The following is a 24,989-nucleotide window of genomic DNA, read 5'->3' as shown; positions in this document are numbered from 1 at the left end:
TTGTCTAAAGGATGAAATACACAAAGCTACTTCCAGATGACCTCCATCCAAGCTAAGAAGTTTATTAACCATCTTCAATCTAAAATTGAAATGAGAGAGGAAGATGTTGCTTTTACAATTTCGTTCACTTATCTTTCTATGAAAGCCTTGGTAATTTATGTATCGCTGCACTTGAAACACAGTTCCTGAGATTCCTTTGGAGAACACAATTCTCAGTGAGTGTTTTGATCCTCTTTTTCCTACCTATGTGAAGGCCACTAGTATCAGAATGCATTCCTGTCCTTCATAATTCTCAAGCCTTTTCTTTCTGTCCATAAAAACCTACTGCTCCTTTCAAGACATAAAACCAGGCCCAGAAAAATTGACCACTCCCAAAAGCAGCTAGACCTCAAAGCCCTACAACATGGAGTAGAAAGTCTTTTTATTATGAATTCCGACTTGTCATACTGGCCTAGATTAATTTAATCTGCACCACCGTGTAGCAGTTCCCTCTGAAACACACTGACAGTGAAACTCTGTTGAAAACGTATATGGTGCTCCTGTATCGACAGTTGCCACCTACCAGCATACAGAGCAGATTAAAAAAAATGAACTAATGAAGTTAGTAAACTCATATTCTTGCCAAATGCAGTTTACAGCTATTTGTGCACATTTGTCCCCAGAGGTATTATTGCAAGCGTGTATTTCTGTTTCGATTTGTAACTGTACCACTGGGGGGGCTCGGTGGCACTGCTTCAACACACACACTGATTCTGTTAGTGGCACTGCTTCAACACAAGGACTTACTCTGTGGAAAGTACAGCAAAATACATGAGCATATCCAGCAATCCTGGTCCCCTAAACAAAAACATTTCAAAGGGGTCTGACTTTCACACAAAGGTGTTCAGCAATTTCAGAAGACATTTTTATCATTAATAGTCACCAGTTTCACTGGGTGCTTTGCATTTAACTTGCCAGTATTTTGACAAATGGGACACATGACATTCCTTACCTCTTTTCAGTGGCTCCCCAACCTCATTCCTGCCCATACCTACCCAATGAGCTACATCATTCTGAGGAGATAGAGGTCCCATAACTGCTGCCAAATTTCTATCTTCCAGTCAATGAATATAAACCAGACCGTAGATAATTTCTTATTAGCTAGATCTGTTCTGTCTTATCTGAAATTACATAAGTGTCGTCAGTGTAAGCTGTAATTAAATATGAGATCCAGTCACTGACTAGCCACTGCTTCCTCCAGATTCCTCTGAGACGTCTTTCTAATGATTATTTTCCTATAAGGCACTGGCTTGCACCGCTTTACCAACAAGAACCAGACCCAGATCCAAACATTCATGCAGGTGACATGCTGCAAGGAGTGACAGACACTCTTGACCTGGTTTTGACAACGGTTAGCAGGCTGAGTGCATTATGTACCGCTCAGCATAAGGAAAAACGTATTTTTGGTGTTATTTCTGGAATTATATCTGCTCTCAGGCCATGCACATATCTCAAGACCACAAATTGGCTTCTTGTATGAACTGTAGATTAAACTCAAGTTACTTCCTGCCCTTAGGCACTTGAATCCCTCCTTGTGCAAGGCTGACAGTTGCTCTTATACAGTTGCCTGAGCAGGTGATTATGGCAGCAGTCACCCTGTAGATAGCAGTGTCGTGACTTGAAGTCTTGCCTAGGAGCTGAAAGACCTGGGTTATGACACAGTGGTGACCCACAACCTCCAAAGCACAGAAGAGAACCTGGGACTTACGTGACAGACGAGTCACAAAGCCATTACAGAGAAAAAGATGAACAACATGATTATCATCCTATCCTTCTACCCCTGAAACAATTTCATATTAATGTGGCTGTGGTTTCTCTGCTCGTAAGCAGATCATGGTATTGTCAGTAGATGCAGGTTATACTCAGAGCCAACAGATAAGGGTTTGGTACAGAGACACCTAAGCTGTGAATCCTGTGTGGCCTAAGAGGATCAGTCAAAAAGGTAGTGGGTAGACAGAGCTTGAGTAACTTAATTAGAAAAAGCTAATAAATGCTTAGGCACCTATATTCTCCTTAACTTCTAATGCAGTTTTTTCTTACTCCTCTCTTTTTAAAAGAGGCTAGCCTGCTCTCTGTAAAAAAACATGAACAGGCTTGATCATATGAAAATGCACAAGGGTTTGCCTTGCAGGGCTTGTACGTCAGACAGATTACAACAGGCAGAAAGCTGGTGACTTGTAGCAGGTGGCAGACAACAGTAAAATTAAAATTAGGCTTATGTTCTGAACTTCCCCGCAGAGGAGGCTCAGCACATTGCCCATAACGGGAGCTTACGATGACCAGGCAACTCAGGGAAGCATTTCATGTTGGCTGTTACGCATGATACGTACAATAACCACTCCAAGGACTAAAATGGCCTTGTCTTCCCTTTCTTCAAACCCACAACAAAACTTTAAGAGGTGACAATTTTGATGAACTAGAGATGGTGAGAGACAAGAAAAGGCAACATCTGTTATATGCAGCAATAAGGGTATCATTCTTACAAAGGTTCTCACTCACCCACACAAAACCTATAATTAGACGCCACGTGGGCAGGTCCGCACCCACTGTCGTGGGATAGATTCCAAATGAAAAGAGCCAGTAGCAACTGGGATTTGACAGGGAGCTGGCTGAACGGAGCTTGCAAAGCAGCAACCCTTTCTGCATTCAGAGTGGTAAGTGGCTGAAAACTTGGTAGGGTTTTGGGGCAAGTGTTCTTGCTAACTGCTGGCTGGGGTTGTAGGACTGTAAGGACTCCTGCTTAAAAAAAAAAAGAAAATACAGCCTGAATGGTGCGGTCTGAGTCAACAAGCGAAAAGCAAACAGCAGTACTCAGAGTAATCCTGAGGAGACCTTGGCAGGAGGTACAAGGCTTAGAACTTTTCAATTCCAGGAAATCCCAGTAGGAGATGAGAATTTCTGTACTGTGATAATGTGATGCAGCTAGGAAAACAGGGTGGATTCAGTGGGAGTAAGGTAGTTTAAGACTGACTACATCCCTATGTTTTTAAAGGAAGAACAAAGTGACGATATTTGCACAATGGAATCTGGACCTTTTTTTTTTTTTCCCCCAAAAAAAAAAAGGAAGGAAAATGCATGAGAACGCATACCAGCTGAAATGAAAAAGGAGGATAAATTAGGCTACATAATTAAGCATTGTTAAGAGCACGGCAAATTTAAAGGGAGAATGGAAGTGGGAACAAATTACAGAGCTGTTATGTGGAAGAATGGGGCAAACAAGATGTTTCTTGGTAGACTACCATATCTAGTGAAACTTGAACTAGTCATCAGCAAGGGTTATTCTGCACTTCAGAAACAGCAAAAGGCAAATACTGTCAGTCTTAGAGTTGACTAAATTTAAAGTAGCCTAATCATTGAAAAGGAACAGTGAAGGTCCTCCTGGAAAGATAAACAAGTGGCCAGATCGTGGCTACAAGTCAGCTGAAGGCTTCCAAGTTGGCATAGAATTGGCACAGTCACTTCCCAAAACTGAATCACATTTGTTGGGGTTTCTTTATGATGCTTGTAGTCAGGTTAAATGATCATAATTGTCTCTGTAAACTTAGATGTATGAATACCAGTGTAGGGTCAAGGTAAGAACCCTATTATTTAGGAAATTAGAGCAGATACTGCACAAAGTCCTGAAGTGGGAAGCCAAGGACTTGTTTAATAGGTTTTCTTTGCTGTTATCCCACAATTTCTTTAGATTGTTCATAATCTCTAAGCAACTGACCTAAACACCTTTAAAAGCCAAATCTTCCTGCATCCTCCAATGATGAACAAACATATGCACAATTTTGCACACTTATTAACCTTCTACTGGAGCGCTTCCCACATTAATTGCCTCAAGAAAAGAATTTGCATCACTGTTCAGAGTTGTTATTTCAGGTTAATGCCCTAGTCCACTGTTTCAGATTCAGTTTAAGATGTCAATAGATACTCAGAAAACTGTTACCCAGACCAGACAACATACGTGAGCCCTGCCTTGCCTTGGTTATTACTCCATATTTGGTGGTTTGGAGGAAGGAAATCTACAAAAAGTTCTGAACATCTTTGCTCCATTACAAAATTGATCTATCTAATCAGGTTTGTGGATGTCAGAGCTAATTAAATAAGACCAGTTTCCTCCTGGAGAACTTCCCTGTACCTAAAAGCTGATAAGCCAGCAAGAATAGAGACTGACTAATGTCAAGATGTTCTTACTATTACTGCTTTGTGTTGAAGCAGTGTCAAAAAGGAATCAGTGTCATCAGGAATCAGGACCCTCTGTGGGTTATTTATGGGGAGGAGCTGGAGAAGAAATTAAGTCTTTTGTCAGTTATGCCAATTACTCTGCTACCTGAATTAGTACACTATAGCACCGACACTTTGTCCAGTATTGTACACGCCAGTCTTGCATATTTGATAGTCTGGACAAATACTGTGTCTGAGCTACTGAACGGTGACTGAGTCTAGAAAAGATGGTATTCTTTGCATACCTGTAAAGAATGGGCTGAACAACACAGTTACATTATAGTTTACTTTCAGGTATTTGCATATGGGTAAATACATAAATGATTCCCTTTACAAGGCCTAAAGACACTATTGTAATTCTTTTTCCTTAGCTTTTTTTACTATTTGGGGTAATATTACAATGCTTATGTGTACAATTAGCAAGTGTTCTCTAACTGCCTCAGGCTCAAAGCCATGCAAAAATTTGCTGAGAGAACAGGAAATTTAACCTGTAATTTCTACACCCAAGGCTTATACACTGAACTCTAGATGGCTGCTTCTCCCTTGAGTTGCCTTTACACTGTTAACTGAGTGCTTTGCCAAACTACTGGAAAATATGAAAAGCTAAAGTAACACTGGGAAGACAGAATGGACAAAAATATTCTCTGTTTAAGGACAGTGCCGGTGCAGGAAAGATAGAAAGTATGGTTGGAGTGGTAAGGCAAGGAAAGATGGAAAAAAACCATAAATGGTGAAAATTAAAAAGACTTGAAAGAAGGTAAGAAAACTTAAACCTCAGTATTGAAGGGGGTGAAGCAGACCTGAAAACTGGAAAGACCGCATAAGGCTGAAGTGATTGAAGGTGCCATGCTTAGCTTAGTGGACAGGTGAAAACGAGCCAGGACTGCAGATTGTTACTGCAGACGGAGCTGATCCTGCCCTCCCGCTGCTTACTTCGGACATGTTAACAAAGGCTGTTCCCCACCTCAGCGTAGGCTGCTGAGGTGACCCTTTCACTTCCCATTTGGCCTCTTTCCGACACAGGATGAAGAAGTGGAAGGCACCATCTAGGTCATCGACTCTCATCCATGCCACTTCTCACTGTCACATTAACATGTGATAAAACTCCACCTTAAATTTAGCTATGCTTTTGGCCCTGTGACTCCAGCTGGATGGCTATTTCAGGATAACACAGCAGACTTCATTTTTTCATGCTAGTTCTTGTTCCACCACTACTACTTCATTTAAGTATCACTGTTCCTCTCCTGGTCTCAGGTTATATCTTCGGAGAACAACCATTTACGCTCTGAACCTTCATACTCCTAGTCTAAAAAGTCTTCACTTCTTGCTTTGCATTCCCTCTTTTTCCATTCTTATGATAATCCAAGGACACTTTCTCTCGACCTTCCCCATTTTCTCAATATCCCTCTTGAATCATATATGCAGCACCAATGAAATAGCTGTGCTCTTTAAATAATACTTCCATTAATATATTGAATACAATACATATACTAGAAATACTATTCTCCCAACTGCCTATGTGGAAAAAAAGACTAACAAGTTCCCTGGCACTTCAAGTCACCAGTAATACATTAGCAAGACATCAAAGGTCTTATCAGTTATTGCTTCCTCAGATGTTCACTTCCGTTCTATGACTATGATATGCAGTGTGACAGCGTTTACTTTCCCAAACCATAAAGAGTAATCCAACTTTCACGTACTTTTTATTTTCTAATCCCTCAGTCTAGATGTCAGTATTTTTTCAGTACAAGCTCATGTTCAGCAATTTCCTGGGGTGCGTTAGGGGAAGCGTGGTCGAGGGAGGTGATCCTCCCCCTCTGCTCTGCCCTGCTGAGGCCGCCCCTGGAGTGCCATGGCCGGTGCTGAGCTCCCCAGTTCAGGAGAGACGGGGAACTGCTGGGGAGGGGCCAGCGGAGGGTACCAAGATGGTGAGGGGACTGGAGCATCCCCCGTATGAGGAAAGGCTGAGGGGCTGGGGCTGCTTAGCCTGGAGAAGAGAAGGCTGAGGGGAGCTCGTCGATGCCTACAAACATCTCAAGGGCGAGTGCCAAGAGGACGGGGCCAGGCCCCTTTCAGTGGTGCCCAGTGACGGGACAAGGGGCAACGGGCACAGACTGCAGCACAAGAAGTTCTTTCTGAACATGAGGAAGAACTTATTTACCTGGAGCATGACGGAGCACTGGCACAGGCTGCCCAAAGAGGCTGCGGGGTCTCCTTCTCTGGAGACATTCAAAAGCCACCTGGACACGACTCTGTGCAACCTGCTCAAGGTGAGCCTGCTCTAGCTGGGGGTTGGAGTAGATGAGCTCCAGAGGTGCCTTCCAACCCCCGCCACTCTGTGATATGTGTAATACCAGTGTTGAAAGTTGGCAGGCAGTGTAATGCCAGGAGCTGATTCCTTTAAAAGCCTTAATCAGTGATGATCCATCATGAACAGTGAGTAACTATGTGGTCAAAAAACACAGGTAAAAACATTATCACATTGGTCATGATGTGATGCAATGGTGCACAGTAGCAAGAGCTGTATTGGTAAATCCAGTAGTTGCCTTTAGTTCTTTGCCATTGTAGTCTGAAATGCAATAATTACTTATTTTTTAATCTACTTAATCCATGCATTTAGTTTTTAATCTACTTAATTGTTCTCATAGCACATGTATATAATTTTAATTTCTTAACCAAAATACTGAGTAGCATAGCAGATCATATTAAAATTTGAGTATCATGGCACTTATAATGTTTATCTTATAAGAGCATCATGTTAGTTTGTCATGTCATGTAACCGAATTCAATTACACAACTTAATCTTTCAACATTTTTTCACAATTTTTCTTTCATGACTGAGTATTCTGTGGAGAGTTTTATTACTCTGCCCCAGGCTGATATTGGTCTGAAAAGCCACAGGTCTGAAATTTCTCAGGTCATTCATCCTATATTTTTTTACCTGTTTGTATATCAGTTTTCTTCAAACCACATCTCTGGAATTTTCTTACTAATCAATAACTTAACAAAAAATTGTCAGTAGGCGGGGGGTGTTTATAGCTTTTTCTTTTTTCTTTTTTTTTAAGGATTTCAGCTGTGACTTATCAAAGTCCAATGATTTTAAAATATGTAGTTCTGGCAGTTGTCTACAGCACATTTAGAATTATTGGCTGAAAAGAGTATCACCACGAATACTTTTTTTCTGGTGTGAACAACATCTGCTAGTTTTGGTAAAGAGAAAAAGTGTAAACATTTCACTTCAGCTGCATCATTGCCTTTTGCTCCATTTTATCTACTAATGAATCAAAACTGTTGTATCTTTTAATTCTTCCATGCATGAAATATACCTTCTTAATTCATGTCTTAATTCTACTGGCCACAAACATACGTGCTGCATTGCCATTTTCCTTATGGAATCTGTGTGACTTCTAGATATTAATTCCTAATTACCAGTATTGCCCTTTTTCATCCTCTCTTACTCTTCCAGTTTCTTTCACTTTTTACCAAGTTGCCTGTATCTTTTAAATTACTTTTTTTTTCAGCATAAAGCTACCCAATCTTCCTTCAAGAAAACTTGCCATTTTACATCCTGTTACTGCTCACCAGGGAAAGAGATAAGAAGGGTGATAAGAGAATGGTGAGTAAAATTCTTAGCAATGAGATAAATAACATATCTTCGTTTAATTTTTTTTCCCAATATCTTTGCTGCAGTGAGATTATTAGGTTAAAAATGTGAGATTTGGGCTTGCTTCTCATGAATAAACTGTGTGTGTGTATTTTTATGTGTGTCCTGAGGTAGGTGTGTGGGTACATGTGTGGGACTTAAAAATACACTGTTGACAGTCATTATGGAGACTTTCTCATATCTCACGAACCATCCACTGGTGGCCCATGAATCACAGGTTGAGCAACAGTGTCCTGAGGGTGACTTGATGGCCTATTGTGAAGGACAATTGGTGCTCAGGTGTAGGTTTTATACATTAGGATGCCAGTCTATAAATATTCTCAACTTTCTTTTTTTCTGTACTGAACAGCAATTTGGAAATATTTAGTGCTGGTTTTGCTTCAGAAGTGCATGTTCCTCTGTCCACTGAGTGTAACAATCGAGCTCAGCGTTCAGCTGCCTTCTTGCCAGCAATACTGGCTAGGCTGAGATCACATTCACAAACAAGTCATTCCAGTTCTTCTTGTTCAGCAATAAGCCTCTTAAATGCCCAGTGAAAGAATTCTCCACCATCAAATTGTATGCTGCCTCAACTCTTTTGACAAAGACATGATTACTTAACCTGGTTGCAATCTTTTTGTCATTAACAGAGACCAATATGCAAAACTTACCCAGTACAAAGCTGTCTCCTACCCAAACTACACCTCTTATTAATAACAGAATGAATCAATATTATTCTAAGAAAAAAAAAATTCGGCATCTTCCATTATACCTAGCTATGCATTCATTTCTATTTTCTAACTTCAAAGTAAGAACCTCTGAAAGGAACTAACTACTGATCACTTTCATTTTGGCAATAATCTCCCACATTTTCTAAAAATCATTACTCATTAGCTACCTTTCAGATTTTGGGTCTGAAAAGAAATTATACTGTCCTTCCTGCTGCAGTGTTCCCAACACAGGCTATACATCTCCAGAGTATGAGAACTCTCCATTAAATATAAACAAATCCCACTGAGCTCTCCGATTCTTTTGATGAGCCACATCTGATTTTCCTGTGCTGTCATCAGGGTCTCATCATGATGGTGGGTACTTCTTGACAGATATTTCCAGCTGAACGGAGGTTCTCCTTCTGGCTAACAGTTAGGACCTCTCTGTTCTTGTCTGTCACCAACTGCTTAGAGTAACTCCTAATCCTTTCCCCTCCCACTCTTACTCACTGCCAGACTTCCTCTCCACTTTCTACTCTCCTCAAGCAGCTAGTTTAATTCTCTGTTAGCTACATCAACGGATATATTAGACCTGGGAACAGAATTGTATTTCCATGGAAATTTCATGCTTCCTCTCAGGTCTGCACGTTGTAACTCCAGCTCACCGCTCAACTATTCAGCCTGGTTCCTCTGCCTTACCACATAAACAACGAGCTGGCAGAGCTGTTACCACACAGGGACTTCAGAGCTGGTTAGAGAGCGCTCAGAGACACACTCTCCACACTCTGGCCTATCCCATTCGGCTTGGTTAGGAAACCATGTCATTCCAGCTGAGTAATCTAACTTCCACTAAAACAAGCACACAAGCGCATCACATATGCCTCCTTTCTGACACTTGACACAAAAGCTTCAAGGGCAAATTCTGTGAAATTCCCGGTTGTTTCTTGCTTGTTTCTGAGCGTATTTGGTAGTGTCAACAACCTTTGGAGCATTGCTTCTCTAGCTTTCTCACATTGCCAAATATCTAAAAATATCCCTTGGACACAGTTTCCCATAGAGCAAGGTTATACCTACTAAATTTACCATTTTTTCTTAGTTACTTCTAATAAGCTATCAGCGACCAGTACAGCTCAAAATTTTTGCTTTACAAAAAAAGCAGTATGTTGAAAATGGGAGGTAGGTGCCATAGGAAACACCTAGAAAAGGACAGTGGATGGGCAAACAGGAGGGGACCAGAATGGTGAAATATATGGAGCCCCTGCCATGGGAAAGCCAAGTGAGGGAATGTGTAGAGGAAAGGAATCTGGATAAAGTTGTGGATACAAAGATGCAAACATGCAAAGAGCCCTCGGTAAAAGCAGTACAAACGGCTTAGGTTGGAAAAGTCCCTTAAGATCATCATGTACAACATGCGCTGCCAAGTTCACCACGACACCATGTCTCTAAGTGCTGCGTCTACATGTCTTTTAAATACCCCTAGGGAGGGCAACTCAACCCCTTTCCTGGGCAGCCTGTTCCAATGCCTGTTAACTCTTTTGATAAAGAAATTTTTCCTAATATCCAATCTAAACTTCCCTAGTGCAACTTGAGGCCATCTCCTCCTGTCCTATTGCTTGTTACTTAGGAGAAGAGCCAACCCTCAGCTCACTACAACCTCCTTTCAGGTGGCTGTAGAGAGCAATAAGGTCTCCCCTCAGTCTCCTTTTCTCCAGGCTGAATAACCCCGCTTCCCTCAGCTGCTCCTCACAGGAGTTCCTCTCTAGACCCTTCCCCAGCTTTGCTGCCCTTCTCTGGACACACTCCAGCACCTCAGTGTCTTTCTTGTAGTGAGGAGCCCAAGCTGTCAAGCATGCAGACTTGACCAAGTTACAGGTATCACTGTCCTTGATCTGCCACATCTCCCACCTATCTCCTCACAGCTGGCAAAAATCAGGACCTTGTGACCTGATTCACTCCCTCAGCAACCCGCATGCAGTATTGGCTGTGCAAGAAATGCAAAGAACAGCAAAACTGAGTGGAGGGGAAGGATCACCTTCCTCATCTTGCTGGCAACATTCCTCCTAATGCAGCCCAGGATGCTGCTGGCTGCCTTTGCCGCAAGGGCGTGTTTCTGCCTTATGGTCGATCAGTGTCCACCAGGACCCTCAGGGCTCTTCCTACAAACCTTCTTTCTGGCTGATGGGTCCCTGGTATGCACTGACCAGTGTATGAGTTTATTCCTCTTCAGGTACATTTCTCTTTGTATTACACTCTTTTAGAAAGGATAAATCACTGTAAATAAAATGCTTAACCTGTATATTCAATTTGCTTTAGGTGGCTGGAATGTGGATTATCGCATTTTATCTCCTTGGCACAGTAGCAGGTGAGACACTATATCTATAAAAACTACCACTAGAAGGTGAATTCAGATGAATACATAGATGATTACTGGTATTTTCCTTTACATTGAATTCATAGTATGATTTGCAGGTTGTTGCATGACAATGTCTATTACTGTGCAAGAACTAATGCTAAATGGCTCTGCTCTATTTAAATTTTATTATTACAAATACAAGAGACTTAACTGTGCTAAAAATTCCCAGAGAAATTCAGTCATGTGTCAAGACAGTACACAAGCTCTGTCTATGTGCCTGCTCTGCACAAAGAGCCACTCAGCAACATGGTGCTTACCACAACAGACAGCGCTAAAACACAAAAGTTGAGCATAAGTGAGCAAAAACTCCATTTGATCTAGAAAAAGCTACTGTATTGCAATAAATTATCATTTTGTTCACAGTACAAGGTTACTGCATAGATATCCTTCATTGTTACGAGCAGAGACAGAATGCTTTGGAGTAGGAAGCATGCAGGAGCAATTCTAACAAGCACTTCTTCAAAGACATTTTAAAAGAAATCGAATTAATCCTTTACAAGCCTAGAAAATGGTGTCAAAAGAGTGCCTGGGTCTTTACTTGGTTTATCCTCAAATTATTTATCTCCCCTTGTGCTACCTGCTTCAGGCAGTTATCCACAAAGGAAACAAGAATAAATCTCAGCTTCAAACTTAATCGTGAATTGAAATCCTTAGTTTTCTGCTCTTCAGACTGTCACAGTCTCAAATACATCATCAAGCGTTAAGATATTCTGACACATAAACAAGTGGTTTCTTCTACTCTAGGTAAAGAAGTTTGCTACCCCAGGCTTGGCTGTTTTACAGATGACCCGCCCTGGTCTGGGGTACCAGGGAGGCTTCTGACAGGTTTGCCTGACTCTCCCGAGCACATGCACATCAGCTTCTCTCTCTACACCAGAGAAACAGGAAATAACTCACAGGTGACATTTATTTTTAATATCAAGAACTGACTAAACCTTCAAATGTCTGTTACCTTGTTAAAAGGTCTGTGCCAGTCACCATAGGCAAACAAGTCAGAACAAGAAGGTAGTTTGAAGGTACAGTAACGAGTGTACTTTGGGGTAAAGCACACTAAAAAAATGCTGTCAGTGAGCTGTAGAACACAACAGCTTTCTGGTACTTTCCTGCACAAGGATATGGGTTATGGCAGACTGCCTTTGGCATTGTCTTAAGGTCTCCAAGAAAAGCTGAAGACACGGTCAAATCAGCAGCCTTCCGAGTATTCACATAGGAAAGCAAATAGTGCTGTCTGACAGGGAACCTGAGCTAGGAAGATATTGGGACTTTGAAAAATAGAAGTCTGAAGAAGACTGATTTTATGCCATTTCCAAACCCACATTCTACCCTGAAACCTGATTATTTTTACATTCTAAGCTGTCTCTCTGCACCCTGAAAATCAGACAGAAATACTCAAGTTGCTTATGCCCTGAAATACTGAGCAGAATACAATGAGGAAAAACCTGTAAGATCAGGAGCTGGGACCACATCCCTTCAGCAAATGCTTCTGAAGCTGCTAAATCCCTTTCAGGATCCCAAACCTTGTGTCCCCTGAGCTGTACAGAGATGTTTAGGATTCTTCTAGCATGAACTATGATGCCATTACTGCTATTGCAGACATCCTGCTTGCCACACTGAGAACCCAACTCAGCCTCTCTAAGGATGAGAAGTTCTACCTGTGATAAACTTCTACAATCTGCAGAGCAGGGACTTGTGAGCCCACAAGATACATCCAGCAGCAGGTTACTCAGCACTTCTGCTGCTGATAAACCAAGTCAAAATCACCTTGCACTGCCTCCCAGCCACTAAATTTCAGTGCATCTCTGATCTAGGGCACAGCCCTTCCACACCCAAACTCCCTGACCCCACATTTGTCTAAAAACCAACAGACAGTTAGATACCATGCTCAGAGAATAAGGAAAGTATATAATTAAGCAGCCTGCAGCAATGTGGGAAGATCAGCACCCCTATTGCACCCAGTTCTTGCATGAAATTCTTTCAGTATTTCTGGAGTAACTAATGAGGGAAAAAGGCATGGAAACATCACCTATCCAGGGGAAAAAAAAAAGAAAAGAACAGAAAAAAAGAAGCTGTTGCTTACATGCAGAGCAGCACATTGGAGCCAAAGGTCAGGCCCGTAAAAGGGCAAGCTGAACCAGGAGATGGGAGATGTGGAGCTGGTGGCCTGCTCCATGGAGAAACTCCTCCAACTCAGGCCAACAGGCATCGTGTGACACTATAGCCCTTTTAGGTTTTTTCATATGCCACATAGGGGAGTTCTTCCTGCATTAAGCAAAATAGATAGGAGCAGCAGAAACCACATGGGCACAATTTCTTTGGAAACCAGACTGAGAAAGGCGAGATACAGGGGCCCCTGAGTTCAAAAATCACACTGTCCATTCAAAGTAGTCTCAAGTCCTACAGAGGGGAAGACATAGCTGACTTTTTTTAAATGTTTGAAATGATGAATATATAAACCTTTTTTTTCTGCTTTTACACACAGGTGATCTCCGCGATAAAGTCCTCCACCATCCAAAACTCACATTTTTCCTCACATAGGAAAACCTCCTTCATCATTCATGGATTTGGCAGCACTGGAAAAAAAGGCTGGGTGGTAGAAATGTGCTTGGTATGAGAGCATCCTCTGATTTCCATCAGCAGTTGTAACTATAGTCTGTCAGTATCCTTTAGGTGCTAATATTCACCTTCCATTTTGCAATTCATTAAGTAGTAGCAGATGCCAGCCAAGAAGTAAACTTCACAAAAGCCAAAATGTTGCCACTCTGGAAGTTGCAGCATAGTCAAGATTTCTTGTTCATCTCTGACATTATGTTTCTGTAGAGAGTTTCTATCCCCAAACCCTGCACATCAGATCAAATCAATAAACTGAACATAGATGTCTCCAGCCTCTACAGCAGCGTCAGATATATCCAAAAATCATAAGGGCAATTGAACTATCCATTAGTCAAAAGGCATTCCTGAGTTGTAAAGCACAAGCTTCAGTCTACAAATATTCTGGCTTACCACTGTTCAGTTCATTAAAAAATAACCCAAATAACAAACAACAAAAAAACCAACAACCCCCCACCCCCCCCCCACCCCCCCCCCAAAAAAAACCAAAACAAACAAAAAAAAAAAAAAAAAAAAAACCAAAAAAAAAACCAACCCGAAAACCAAACCAAAAAAACCACAATCCAAACCAACTCTTTTTGTTTGGATACAAAGTGCAATGAAAAAAAACATTTTCAAATATGAAATGTGGAAGCTACCACAAAACCAGCAGTGTACTGTGTCAATGACAGCCTTGGCTCTGATAGATAAGCAAAATCTACTCTAGTTTCTGCTTCTTCCATGCTGGCAGGGAAAAGGACAAGCTAGAAAAAGACCACCACTGAATACTAAGTGACAGATCTGCAGCATTATTTTTGTTCATAAATCTACAAAAACTTTTGATTTGGAATACTAAATTTCCATTTTTTTCAGTTGAAAAACCCCAGCAATTCTATCTGCCTCTCCACAGTACAAGCTTATGGTGCCTACAGGAGAGAAGAGAGTCCAGGATTCAATGTGCTATTGCTTCAAGCTCCTTATCATTCACCTTCAGCTCTTTATCATGGATTAATTTTTGTTTCTACTCGTGTTCTTTCTCAAAACTTGAGTGAGCCTTAGTCACAGAAAGCTACAATTGCAGACTTCAGTCCATGATTCTTTCAGTGGAAAAAAATCACTGATCTCTGCAAGACTGTGACCACTGCTGAAGTTACCAACACATTAGCTTTCTTTGCTGAAATAGAAACTTTCTAACTCTACTCCAAACCTTTCCAGTTTGACATGACTTTCTCAGTTTCAAAGGCACTTGGTAAATAAGTCTACTTCCCATACTGTACAGTTAAAACTACCCATGTCCCTCCAAAAACCATCACAGGCTGCATATAGAAACTACTGTGCAGTTGTATGACTCTTCCAAATTATTTATACATGTATAGAAGTGTCTTACAATGTAAAGTATTTTTATTACAGTCTTTCAAAATTGATACTTTTTGGATGAACGGTTTGTTGTATTGTTTTATTAGAAGACGCATGTTTTGGTGCAGTGCAGGCTACAGCAAAGAGTCCTGTTTAGTAAAGAATGAGAAATTCCATGATTATGTTACCTTTTAGTGCTTATTCTAATTTTAGTTGATACTCTGTTATTTTGTTTCCTTAAATACTTTATGTTTTCCCACATCAGCTGTTACTAGAAGTGGAAAATATCAACTGCATTGCTGTCGACTGGGAAGAAGGTGCAAAAGGCACCTACATCAGTGCAGTGAACAACATCCGTGTGATCGGGGCTGAGGTTGCTTATTTCATAAATACTTTACAGGTAAAAGACACAGCTTTGCCACCTACATTTCTGAAGTAGATATAATGGGGTTATGATGCTGCTGCTTTGATTTTGAACCTTGTCCATTAGGGTCATCCAGTGCTTCAGGAAGAACTGTACAATGCACGCAGTTGAGATCCAGCTAATTATATTAATTATCTACTCTGTAAGGACTTCTCACAGCCACAAAAGACGTAAATTAAGGTGATGTGGTTGGAAAGTGCCAATTAATTGAAGACCAGTAGGTGGCAACATTTCCACATAATGATACAGGCAAGAAAGCATGTCAGCATCCCATACCTGTGCTAGAAGTTGGTGTTTCAGCACAGCACCACTGAAACGAGCAGAAGCAGGATCACTTGATAATGCTATATCTGCTGTCTACAGGCATGATCCACTGTCCAGTTGCCTTCTAGTCGTGAACTTCATGTTCCTGAAGGCAAGTATCCATGTTTACATGTAGAGCGCAGGACTGCTTGGTTTCAAAGTTTAAGAGTATCAGGGTTTCCCCACTGCCTTCAGAAATACTCACAAGTACTCAGACTTGCTGAAAATCAGAACCCTGCCTGGCTGTAGTCTTGATCCTGGTCAGGAGCTGTTAAAGTGCTGCAAAAGAGAGTTCAGAGCCCACAAAGCAAAGTGTCAACTTCGTGAGCACCTGAGTATCAGAGAACAATTCCCCATAATCTGCTGGGGTACGGTCTACTGTTTCTACCCAGGAAAATCACATCTAGCCTCACACAGCTTATTCTTCTTTGTGTAAAAATCCCAGGTCACTTGAAGATGGGTTCAGTTTCACATTTAATATCTCTATTACTGCACCATTTGCAGCCTAGGCCTCTCTTCCATTACAAAAAATGCATATGTGATCCTTAGACTTTCTTTCCTTTTCCCCAATTTAAAAGCTTCTGGATTTTCACTTTAGGAATGGTTACCTGCATTGTAAATGTCAGTACTGCAGTAAAACATATTCAGATGAATCTTACAGTAAAGGTAGACAGGCCAATACTACAGATCTGCTTTTATTTTGGTACACACGTTACAAAACAAGACTTACTATAAAAACCTCAAGCAATTAGCAACCAATCCTTGTTGGTTTTGTACATTACAAAAGCCAGCAAATCCCCAAATGAAACATGTCCCCTGCAAGCAGCCTACACACTGATTAACCTCCGTTTCAACCTTCAATATATGTGTAATACCTTAGCGGTGCAGGTCTTGTACAGGTGACTCTTGGCAAAGAGGAGAATGAATGTCAGAAGACCTAAGCTTGTCAGCGAAAATATTGTTGAGTGATATCACATATTCTAAGTAGGCATGGAGAATAGATGTGTGATAAAAAGGGCCCCATAATACAGCAAATACAGAAAAAATAAGGTCATTTTGATGGAAAATGAAATCAAGGGTTGATCCAAGTGAGAAAGGAGGTTCATATTTTGTCACCATGGGTAACTGAATGTGGTAACCACATGCCAACACTAAAACTGTGAATCCATCATCACTAGGCATTTAAAATTCTATGTTGGATCATTTTATATCCTATCAGTTTAGTTTAAACAATATTTAACTCAAAAAACTCATACCCTTTTTGCTATGTAGGAAGTCAGTCTAGATGTTCCTAAAGGTCCACAATGTAAGACACCCTCTTTGCTTGCTATTTAAAGCCTGTGTTCTTATCTCCCACCACCACCACCTTAATGATCAGAAACTCTTCAGATACTCCCCTGACGAAATCCATTTAATTGGCCACAGTCTGGGAGCACACACTGCAGGAGAGGCGGGAAGAAGGATCCAAGGCATCAGGCGGATAACAGGTAGGCTATTCAACAAGGTGCAGCACTAACATAGCATGTGTCTAGAGGAAAGAAATTTGCAACACGCTGGTCTGTAGACTGGAATTAAATTAGTGGCAGTGCTGGAGTTGCCTTATGCAAGAGTAGGAAAACTTCACACTTCACAGAAACAAGGGTAATTACTGTATCTTCTCTCTCTGGGTAGGTTAAATACTCTTTAGTGGAGGGGCAAACATAGCTGATATGTTTGTAGTGCTACCATCGATCACTGGGTTACATCAAGCCCTACACAAAGACAAAGCAACAGATCAAGAGCCCTTCATTTTTCCTATTCTTGAAACTTTACAGGCCAGTAATAAGCTCACACATAATAAAACACCTCCTTCACAGTAATACAGTGTCTATGGGAAAATATTTTACTTTTGTTGGAGTAAGTTTGCAGAAAGGTTCACAAACCTGTATGATTGCAGGTGGGTTTTTTTTCCAGTTTAGCTTAGAATTCACATTATTATTATTATTCAATGTACCTTCTGCAATACTGAATGTCTGATGTTGTAGTTGGCAAGAGACATATTAACACACGCAACACTTTTCTTCCTCCCTCAACCAACAAATGTGGGGTTTTTTAGGTTTAGACCCTGCTGGGCCCTATTTCGAAGGTACTCCTCCTGAGGTGAGACTGGATCCTTCAGATGCAAACTTTGTTGATGTCATTCACAGTAATGCTGCTCACTTTCCTGCCGTAGGTAAGTGTTCATGTGCAAATAAATATCTGCAGGGACAGGCATGCACTGAGACACTAACATCATCACCTGCGTATCTCAGGGCTTGGAATGTATAACACCACTGGTCACCTGGACTTTTACCCAAACGGAGGAACTGTGATGCCTGGATGCAATGATTTAATTCCAGAGATGAAACCGAGTGATTTTGAAGTTATGATTGCAGGTAAACATACATTCCCAACATGCATAGTACTTTATTTTTGTTCAATTCGGAAACACGAACTGTGAAAGTAACTCTCCATTAGGGAGAAAACAGCAAAACATTTTTTTTTTCTGCCTATTTACTCATAAGTCAGGAAAGGAAATAAGAAACAGCAAAGGCTGGATCAGAACAGTGCTCCCCAAGGAAAGGAACACTGTAGAGAAAGGAGTTTGAATACAGACCTACGCTTTGCTTCTATAATTTGAACTTGGACCTGCAGAACACAAAACAGCAGGGAATGGGGAATCTGCAAGTCCAAAAACCTAACAACCCCAGCAGGAAGTTTTCCAGGCTGAGACAGGCCAACATCAGGACCAAACCGGCAGCGTGACACCACCACATTTGGTTTCTTGCAGATGTTGCAAAGAGCATTTGACACTTATAAGGCATATTTAGGCAAAAGCACTCAGTGTTTCCAGGGACTGTACATGCCTCACCTCTCCACCTGAGACTTCTTTCTCTTTGCAGGCTTTGGAGAGGTTCACAAAAGGCTGGTGGGTTCTCCTGGCTCTATTAACCCTTTTGAAACTGTAATCAATATCATTTTGCTGAGACATCTCACATATATATATATATATATGTGCCTGTCTTTTTAAAAGAGACTATTACACCATAGTAGATAAATACATCTCACTTGGAATCTTGTCATAACTGGCACACAGGTCTCCAGATAAAACACAAACAGCAACTTCTACTGCAACTAGAAATGCATAAATTCAGACAAAAAAAATATTACAAGACCACACTGCGGTTCTCTTCTGTACCTCAGTTGTTTCAATGGCGAGGCAAGTGCAACTCTTATACAGGATAACAGGAGGTTATTTCACAGATGCTCATAAACATTGTTTCAACAGATACTACAGTCATTGGGGGGTGCCATCACTCACGCAGCCATGAGTTTTATTTTGAAAGTATACTCTACCCTACTGGATACCTTGGATATCCCTGTGAAACGTACAAATCCTTTGAGTCAGTAAGTATATCAGCCCAGGAATGGGTGAGCTGTAAAGAAAATAAACCAGGTCTCTGCACTCATCCTAGCTTCCACTATGTGCACAGAGCACTTGGATGCTGGTGGCTGCACTCTTACGGTGTGGTTTGGTAGGAGGAAGCACGCAGTGAGGCACAGTGTACAGTCACTCCATCAAGTATTCCAGTCTGGAAAATGAATCCTGAGGCACAGATGATATCACCAAAATGGGTGGGGGGTGGGAGGGTGGGAAATTAAAACCTATGCAGTTCTCACCCTAAACCTTTATGCAGCAAGCATGTAGGTTAGACATACCTACCCTACTAATTCCTGGCTGGAAGAAGAGAGATTTGGAGCCTCCAGAACCCTTGACTGTTCTGCAGTGTACACTGGGCACTGATCAGACCACCTAAGCAAATGCACTTATGAATGATGCTCCTGGTTTTTTTGCCCCCCATATGGTGTTGCAATGTGGATGCAGGCAAGTTCCTTTCCACTAGGAGAGTAAAACTGGCTTATATTGTCCTAGACTTTAGCTGAAATACATTTGAGCTAGAGAATTTCAGACCGTCATCCAGACAGGTATCAAACCTGCTTATTCTATACCATCTTTGCATATGCATGGGTGCATAAACCATTATCTGAATTAAGTTTGTCAGGTTTTGGTGGTAAGATATGACAACATACAGCACTGCCACAGCTTTGCAAGATCAGAACAGCATCCTTAGCCCTAATTTTGTCAGAGCTACATCGAAAAAACATACATATATACTCCTTATTAACTGATGCTCTTATTTTCCCTAGGGAGACTGTTTCCCATGTCCACAGGAGGGATGTCCAATGATGGGGCACTATGCTGACAAATTCCCAGCCAAACTGAAACGAGTGAACCAAAAGTATTTTTTAAATACAGCAGCAGACCCACCTTTTACTGGTAAGTGGAGGTTTGTTACAGTTGTTTACATGCTTGAAAAGTGATTGCCTTGCTGTGATTTACAGCCATGCACTTGTGTTGTTTCTACAAACAACTGCTAACATCTCTGACAAGAAATGCTACATTAGTTATCAAAATTCAAGCTCATTGAGCCTTTTATTTGCTAACACGAATTAATTCCAGCTAGGAGAAAAAAGAACTAGCATCTTTCATATCAATGATAATCTAGTTTTATTTTGCTTTTCTTTATGCAGCTTGGAGACAAAAAGTATTTATCAAACTGTCTGGTGTAAAGAAAACAAGAGGGGACATAAACCTTGTTTTCCATGACACAGAGGGGAACACAAAAGAGTATGAAATTACCAGGTAAGTTAAATCAATACTCCCTTATAGCATTTAATGCTGCTAACATTAATCTACACATTTTCCACATATTTAAGTAGTACAAACACTTATTCTGTGTTGCAGACCTTCTGCTTAGCATCAGATATGAAAAAAATTATCACATAGGTAAGACCGATGAGCATGAGGGCAAATAGATGGTTGTAAAAGGAAATGGAAATCACTTCATGAGTTTTGTGTTTCTTGAGTTGGTCTTAAAAAAACAAAATCAGACAACAAAATGAACTTACACCTCTGGAATACACATAATTCATGCAGTGCTCACCTGTTTCATACGCACTTTAGCACAACCGCTTCACTCCCACACCTTGTGGCAACACACATCAGCATACTGACTCCACATACTGACAAGGCTCTGCTCTGCCCACGAGCTGCTGTGTGATCTCATTCAAGGCAATCCTATGTCTGCACTTACCAAATTTGCAAAGTAGATACCTCCTTCCTCCCCAGGATATATTTAAAGACATCACTACTATACAAATGGCACACTTTCTATATAGTCTGCCCAGTGAGCTTCATTCACCCCTCATACCATCTCCTACTATCAAAATAGCAGTTCCTACTGCCTTCTGTACCTCCTCTGAAACAAGCACTTCCACATGTTCTCTCACCATCCTCTTTGTGCACATGCAGACTAAAGCCCCACAGAAGTTCCCAGCTTATCTACAAAATCCTCCCAAGAACTTCTTGCAGAGCCTTACCTGCGGTGATACCTGCAAAACCCAGCACGTGTGGGTGCTGGAGGCAGCCCCAGCCTCACCCTCACCTCCCGGTAGCCTCCTGCTACATGCACATTTAAAGTTTCCAGTGTTGTTTTTCTTCCTCTCCCTGTTCAGGGCATAACAGAAAAAGTGCAAGTTTCTGTTGTAACAGAGGGGAAAACCCCAGTCTTGCAATGAACGTGATCTAGTTTGGTAAACTTTAAACTTAGCATTGCTGTCTTCATTCTATTTGCAGTGGACTCCTCTCTCAAGATCAAGTTTATACAAAATACCTTGATGTTGAAATTAACCCCAAACATATCAAAGAAATTGAATTTCTCTGGAATAAAGCCATATTTACTCTGCTCTGGGCAAGACTGGGAGCAGAAACTATCAAGATAATTCATGGAGAAGATGGGCATATGTAAGTATATTCCTTTTACAGGTCAGAAGAAATGGGAAAAGAGTGCAAAAACTCTGAGAGACAGGATTGAATATGATCTTAGTAAACTGGACATATGGTTTTCAACTAACAATGTGAATTTCAGTAATTACAAGGACAAGGTATTACACTTTGGATGGAAAAATCAAATGTTCAAGTACGAACCAGAGAATAACTGCCTGGAAAAGAATACAGCAGTGAATAATTTGAAATGCATACTGTTTAGCCAGAGCAAAACCATTACAAACCAAGATAAAACAAGTCTCATTCCCAGGAGTATTGTATAGAAGATCCAGGGAGTAATTATTATAATTTGAATAACTAGCATAAGACTGGAATCAGAAGCAGGGTCGTTTTCAAGTTTGAAGGGTATTTTTCAGGAACAATGCACAGAGACTGAAGTCTGGAAAAATAGCAAAAGACCTTTAGAAAACCTGATCTGTGTGGAACAGCTGAAGGAAATGTGTTTCTCAATAAAGAACTGCCTGGAGAGGAGCATGAAGATATAGACATCGGCTGTCTTTGAAGGGCCACAGTCAACCGTTCCGTATACCTACTGGGTTTAGGTCAAGGTTTAATTGATGTATTTTACAACAGGACAAATATTGGTTAGGTATTTGGAAAAAAACTCCCTCATCATTTGGCATTGGTAGGGATTATTTAGAGAAGCTGATGAAATCCCTTTGTGTGAGCTCCTAAAAAAAGCTGCAAAGCTATGACTGGAGCAATCTAGTTAAGCACCTAGCCTAAATAAAGGGAGCTTAACAAGAGCCTTTCTGACTTCTTATCTAGAGCTCTATACGGGCGAACCTAGAGATTGATTGTATTCTGGCCCCCAAAAGCAGGAAGTTTACCTCGTTACTGTTAATATGTATTCTGCACAAGCTTTCAGGAAGGCTTAAGTAGGGTTACGGATCAAACTAACAACCCTTAAGATGGCAGCTGACTTTCATTTTTCTCAGTGGGGGGGAAGAGATAAATAAATCCTGATTCAAGTGGGTTTTTTCTTCTCAGGTCAACTTTTTGTGGCCGTGGAACTGTCACATATGGAGTTCCTCAGTTACTTACACCTTGCTAGAGGTCACCGAGTACAACTGTTCTTTCTGTACACAGCAGCTGAGCAAACCATCAGTCCTGCACATGGGAACATTGGTACACAAAGCTATTAAAGCAATAATCAAACTGCCTGTTGTTTTTTTTTATTTTTTGTTTGCAAACACACTTGTCAATGTTTTTCATGTTTGAGCCCATTTTATTGTGCTTGTAACTATGGAAGCAACTGGAAATCATATAGGCTAACATACATTTATAACACTGCACAGACTTACTCTGCCAGTGCCTCAAGGCAAGAGCTGTTTCCCACCACACTGATTATTTGCCACATTTCCCATCCGTCAAACACTCTCAAGGCAGCACGTTACCTCAGCACACCGCTCCGGCTGGGAACGGTCCCAAACACCTCCTTTCTGCAGCCTGCACTAACGCCCAGAGCTTTCCAGCCCCACACAAGAGCACTGCCCTCAGAAGACACTCTGGGGTGAGGCAGGAGCAGAACAAGACCAGGATCTCTTCAGCAGTTTAGGATAGCCCTTTGTACACTGCACGTCTGGGGAAGCAACAGCTGAAGACAAACCTCAAGTGTTCCCCACTTCAGAAGAAACCAAACAGCTGCTGGCTACTGTTTGAGTTCAAACACGTACCTTTGCCGTGGCCCCTGAAAATCCTGGCAAGAAACCCTGACTTTGAATAACTTTGTAAAACCTGGAATTGACTATTTCACATTAAAATTAACACTACTGCTCTGCAAGGTCTGGCATGAGTGTGACACCTGGAGCTTTAAGAGACCAAGACAGTGGATATTTTTCCAAGTATAAAAACCAAACTATAAGTTAATGAATAGGAAGAAAGAGTTAATAAACTTCTAAGAAATAGGAGTGAAGAAGTTATCTGCCCAAGTGCTTGTATGTCAGTTATCAAGCGTGGGAAAATGGGAGCAGAAATACAATATTGAGAATGCATTTATAACAAGTATAAATATCTGAATGAAATAATGTTGTTTTTTTTTTTAAAAAAAGAGCGACAGTGTTGTATCCTTGACTAATCACTAACCAAGTTTGTATGAAGCTAAAATCATAATTAAACACAAGTCTGAGGTTCAGCCAAGACAAACCTGGAGTCCTGAAGACTGCACGTCCCCTGGGGACTTGACAGGTGACAAGGGAAGCATGAACAATGCCGGGAAGCACCATGCCGTGTCCCAGGAGAGTGCCATGGTGTCCTGCAGCACCAGAAATCCAGTCCTCTCCTCTGCCTGCTTCCTTTTCCAGACTACAGCTTCTTCAGACTGCAGAAACATAGCTGGGCCTTTATTTATCACTTTCTTTCTCAAAAGCCGTCTTTCTTCCGACAGCACCTGACCGTGAGGCCCCAAGGATCAGAACAGCTCCTGCAGGAGCCTGCATCCTACCGAAGGACACGCATCCCAGCCTTACTCCTTCTTCCTGAAGGGGAAGCAAGCAGCTGAAGCCCATCTGACCATGGCCTAAGGAAGTGTCTAGTTATTCAGTCTGCCCTGTGTTGAATAGGAGCAGCAGACTAACTATGATAAAATCCCAACCTGAATCTTTTCCATCAGCTCTTAAACTAAATAGGAAAGCCTGTTCCCCCTCATTTTGAACAAGTGCTAAAACTCATCGGTGTACTAGGGCACGTACTGATTCTCCTGTGTCATCAATATGAGCTTATTTACAAACTGAAATGTTACTTAAATTAAGGATGGGAGCACTGAGCTCTAAATTAGGATCAAAGGTGATGTTTTAGAAAAATTAAAAACTCACTGCTATTTAAAGAAATAAACCCACTAGCATGGATGATAGCAGTGTAATAGCTATACACACAGCTGGTACCCATTTGGTCGTTCCCAGAGGTAGAGATTAGGCAATGTCAGCTCTGCCAAGATATATGGCCACAGCCAAAAGCTTTCTAGGCGAAGAGTTAGATGAGGTCTCATTTCGTCTTGAGTTCACTTACAGCCTTCTCCTGGAGATGAACGGGACCAAGGGGGTCCCAAACCTAGTTCTGTTCATTTGCACATGCTGGTTTTCACTTTTTACAAAGCGGTCACGTCACAATGTCTGAGGGAATTTTGTATGCTATTTGTATATATTTCCAGCATGTTTGATCTTAGCCATTCTCTAAGCGATGAACTTTCTCAAGCCTTGGGTTGCATGGGTAGTATAGAAAGGATCCACAGGGGTAGACAATTGTACTTCTACATCCGTTTATTTTAACAAGGAAACTAAAGAAACACCAGGAGGCCAGGCTCTTTCACTATGAAGTTTTCCTAGAGGTATAAGGCTTCACCAAACTGAGCTGATGTCAGGAAATGGGCACAAAAGACC

The 24,989-nt window shown here is 41.3% G+C and overlaps 1 protein-coding gene across 1 annotated transcript; it reads left to right on the top strand.

The window, feature by feature from the left end:
* The first annotated feature begins 2,609 nt into the window (after window positions 1-2,609).
* On the top strand, window positions 2,610-22,769 carry LOC121094305 (pancreatic lipase-related protein 2-like). Its single transcript, XM_040607685.1, has 14 exons — window positions 2,610-2,693; window positions 7,773-7,867; window positions 10,918-10,966; window positions 11,762-11,916; window positions 13,497-13,622; window positions 15,225-15,359; window positions 17,065-17,173; window positions 17,782-17,898; window positions 17,978-18,100; window positions 18,994-19,112; window positions 19,914-20,043; window positions 20,298-20,409; window positions 21,403-21,570; window positions 22,603-22,769. Exons 2-14 carry the CDS (start codon window positions 7,865-7,867, stop codon window positions 22,664-22,666), a joined length of 1,410 nt encoding a protein of 469 aa, XP_040463619.1. The 5' UTR covers window positions 2,610-2,693; window positions 7,773-7,864; the 3' UTR covers window positions 22,667-22,769.
* Window positions 22,770-24,989: the final 2,220 nt, after the last annotated feature.

The sequence above is a fragment of the Falco naumanni genome, chromosome 9 (genome assembly GCF_017639655.2).
Source record: "Falco naumanni isolate bFalNau1 chromosome 9, bFalNau1.pat, whole genome shotgun sequence".
NCBI classification, from domain to species: domain Eukaryota; kingdom Metazoa; phylum Chordata; class Aves; order Falconiformes; family Falconidae; genus Falco; species Falco naumanni.
The sequence above is the reverse complement of the archived record's forward strand: the minus strand, read 5'-3'. Positions and strand labels throughout refer to the sequence as shown.

Excerpts from the sequence above, each read along its gene's own strand:
- LOC121094305 (XM_040607685.1), top strand. Across the intron at positions 20,044-20,297 it reads AGCAGACCCACCTTTTACTG|CTTGGAGACAAAAAGTATTT; the intron begins GTAAGTGGAGGT and ends TTCTTTATGCAG. Across the intron at positions 20,410-21,402 it reads AAAGAGTATGAAATTACCAG|TGGACTCCTCTCTCAAGATC; the intron begins GTAAGTTAAATC and ends TTCTATTTGCAG.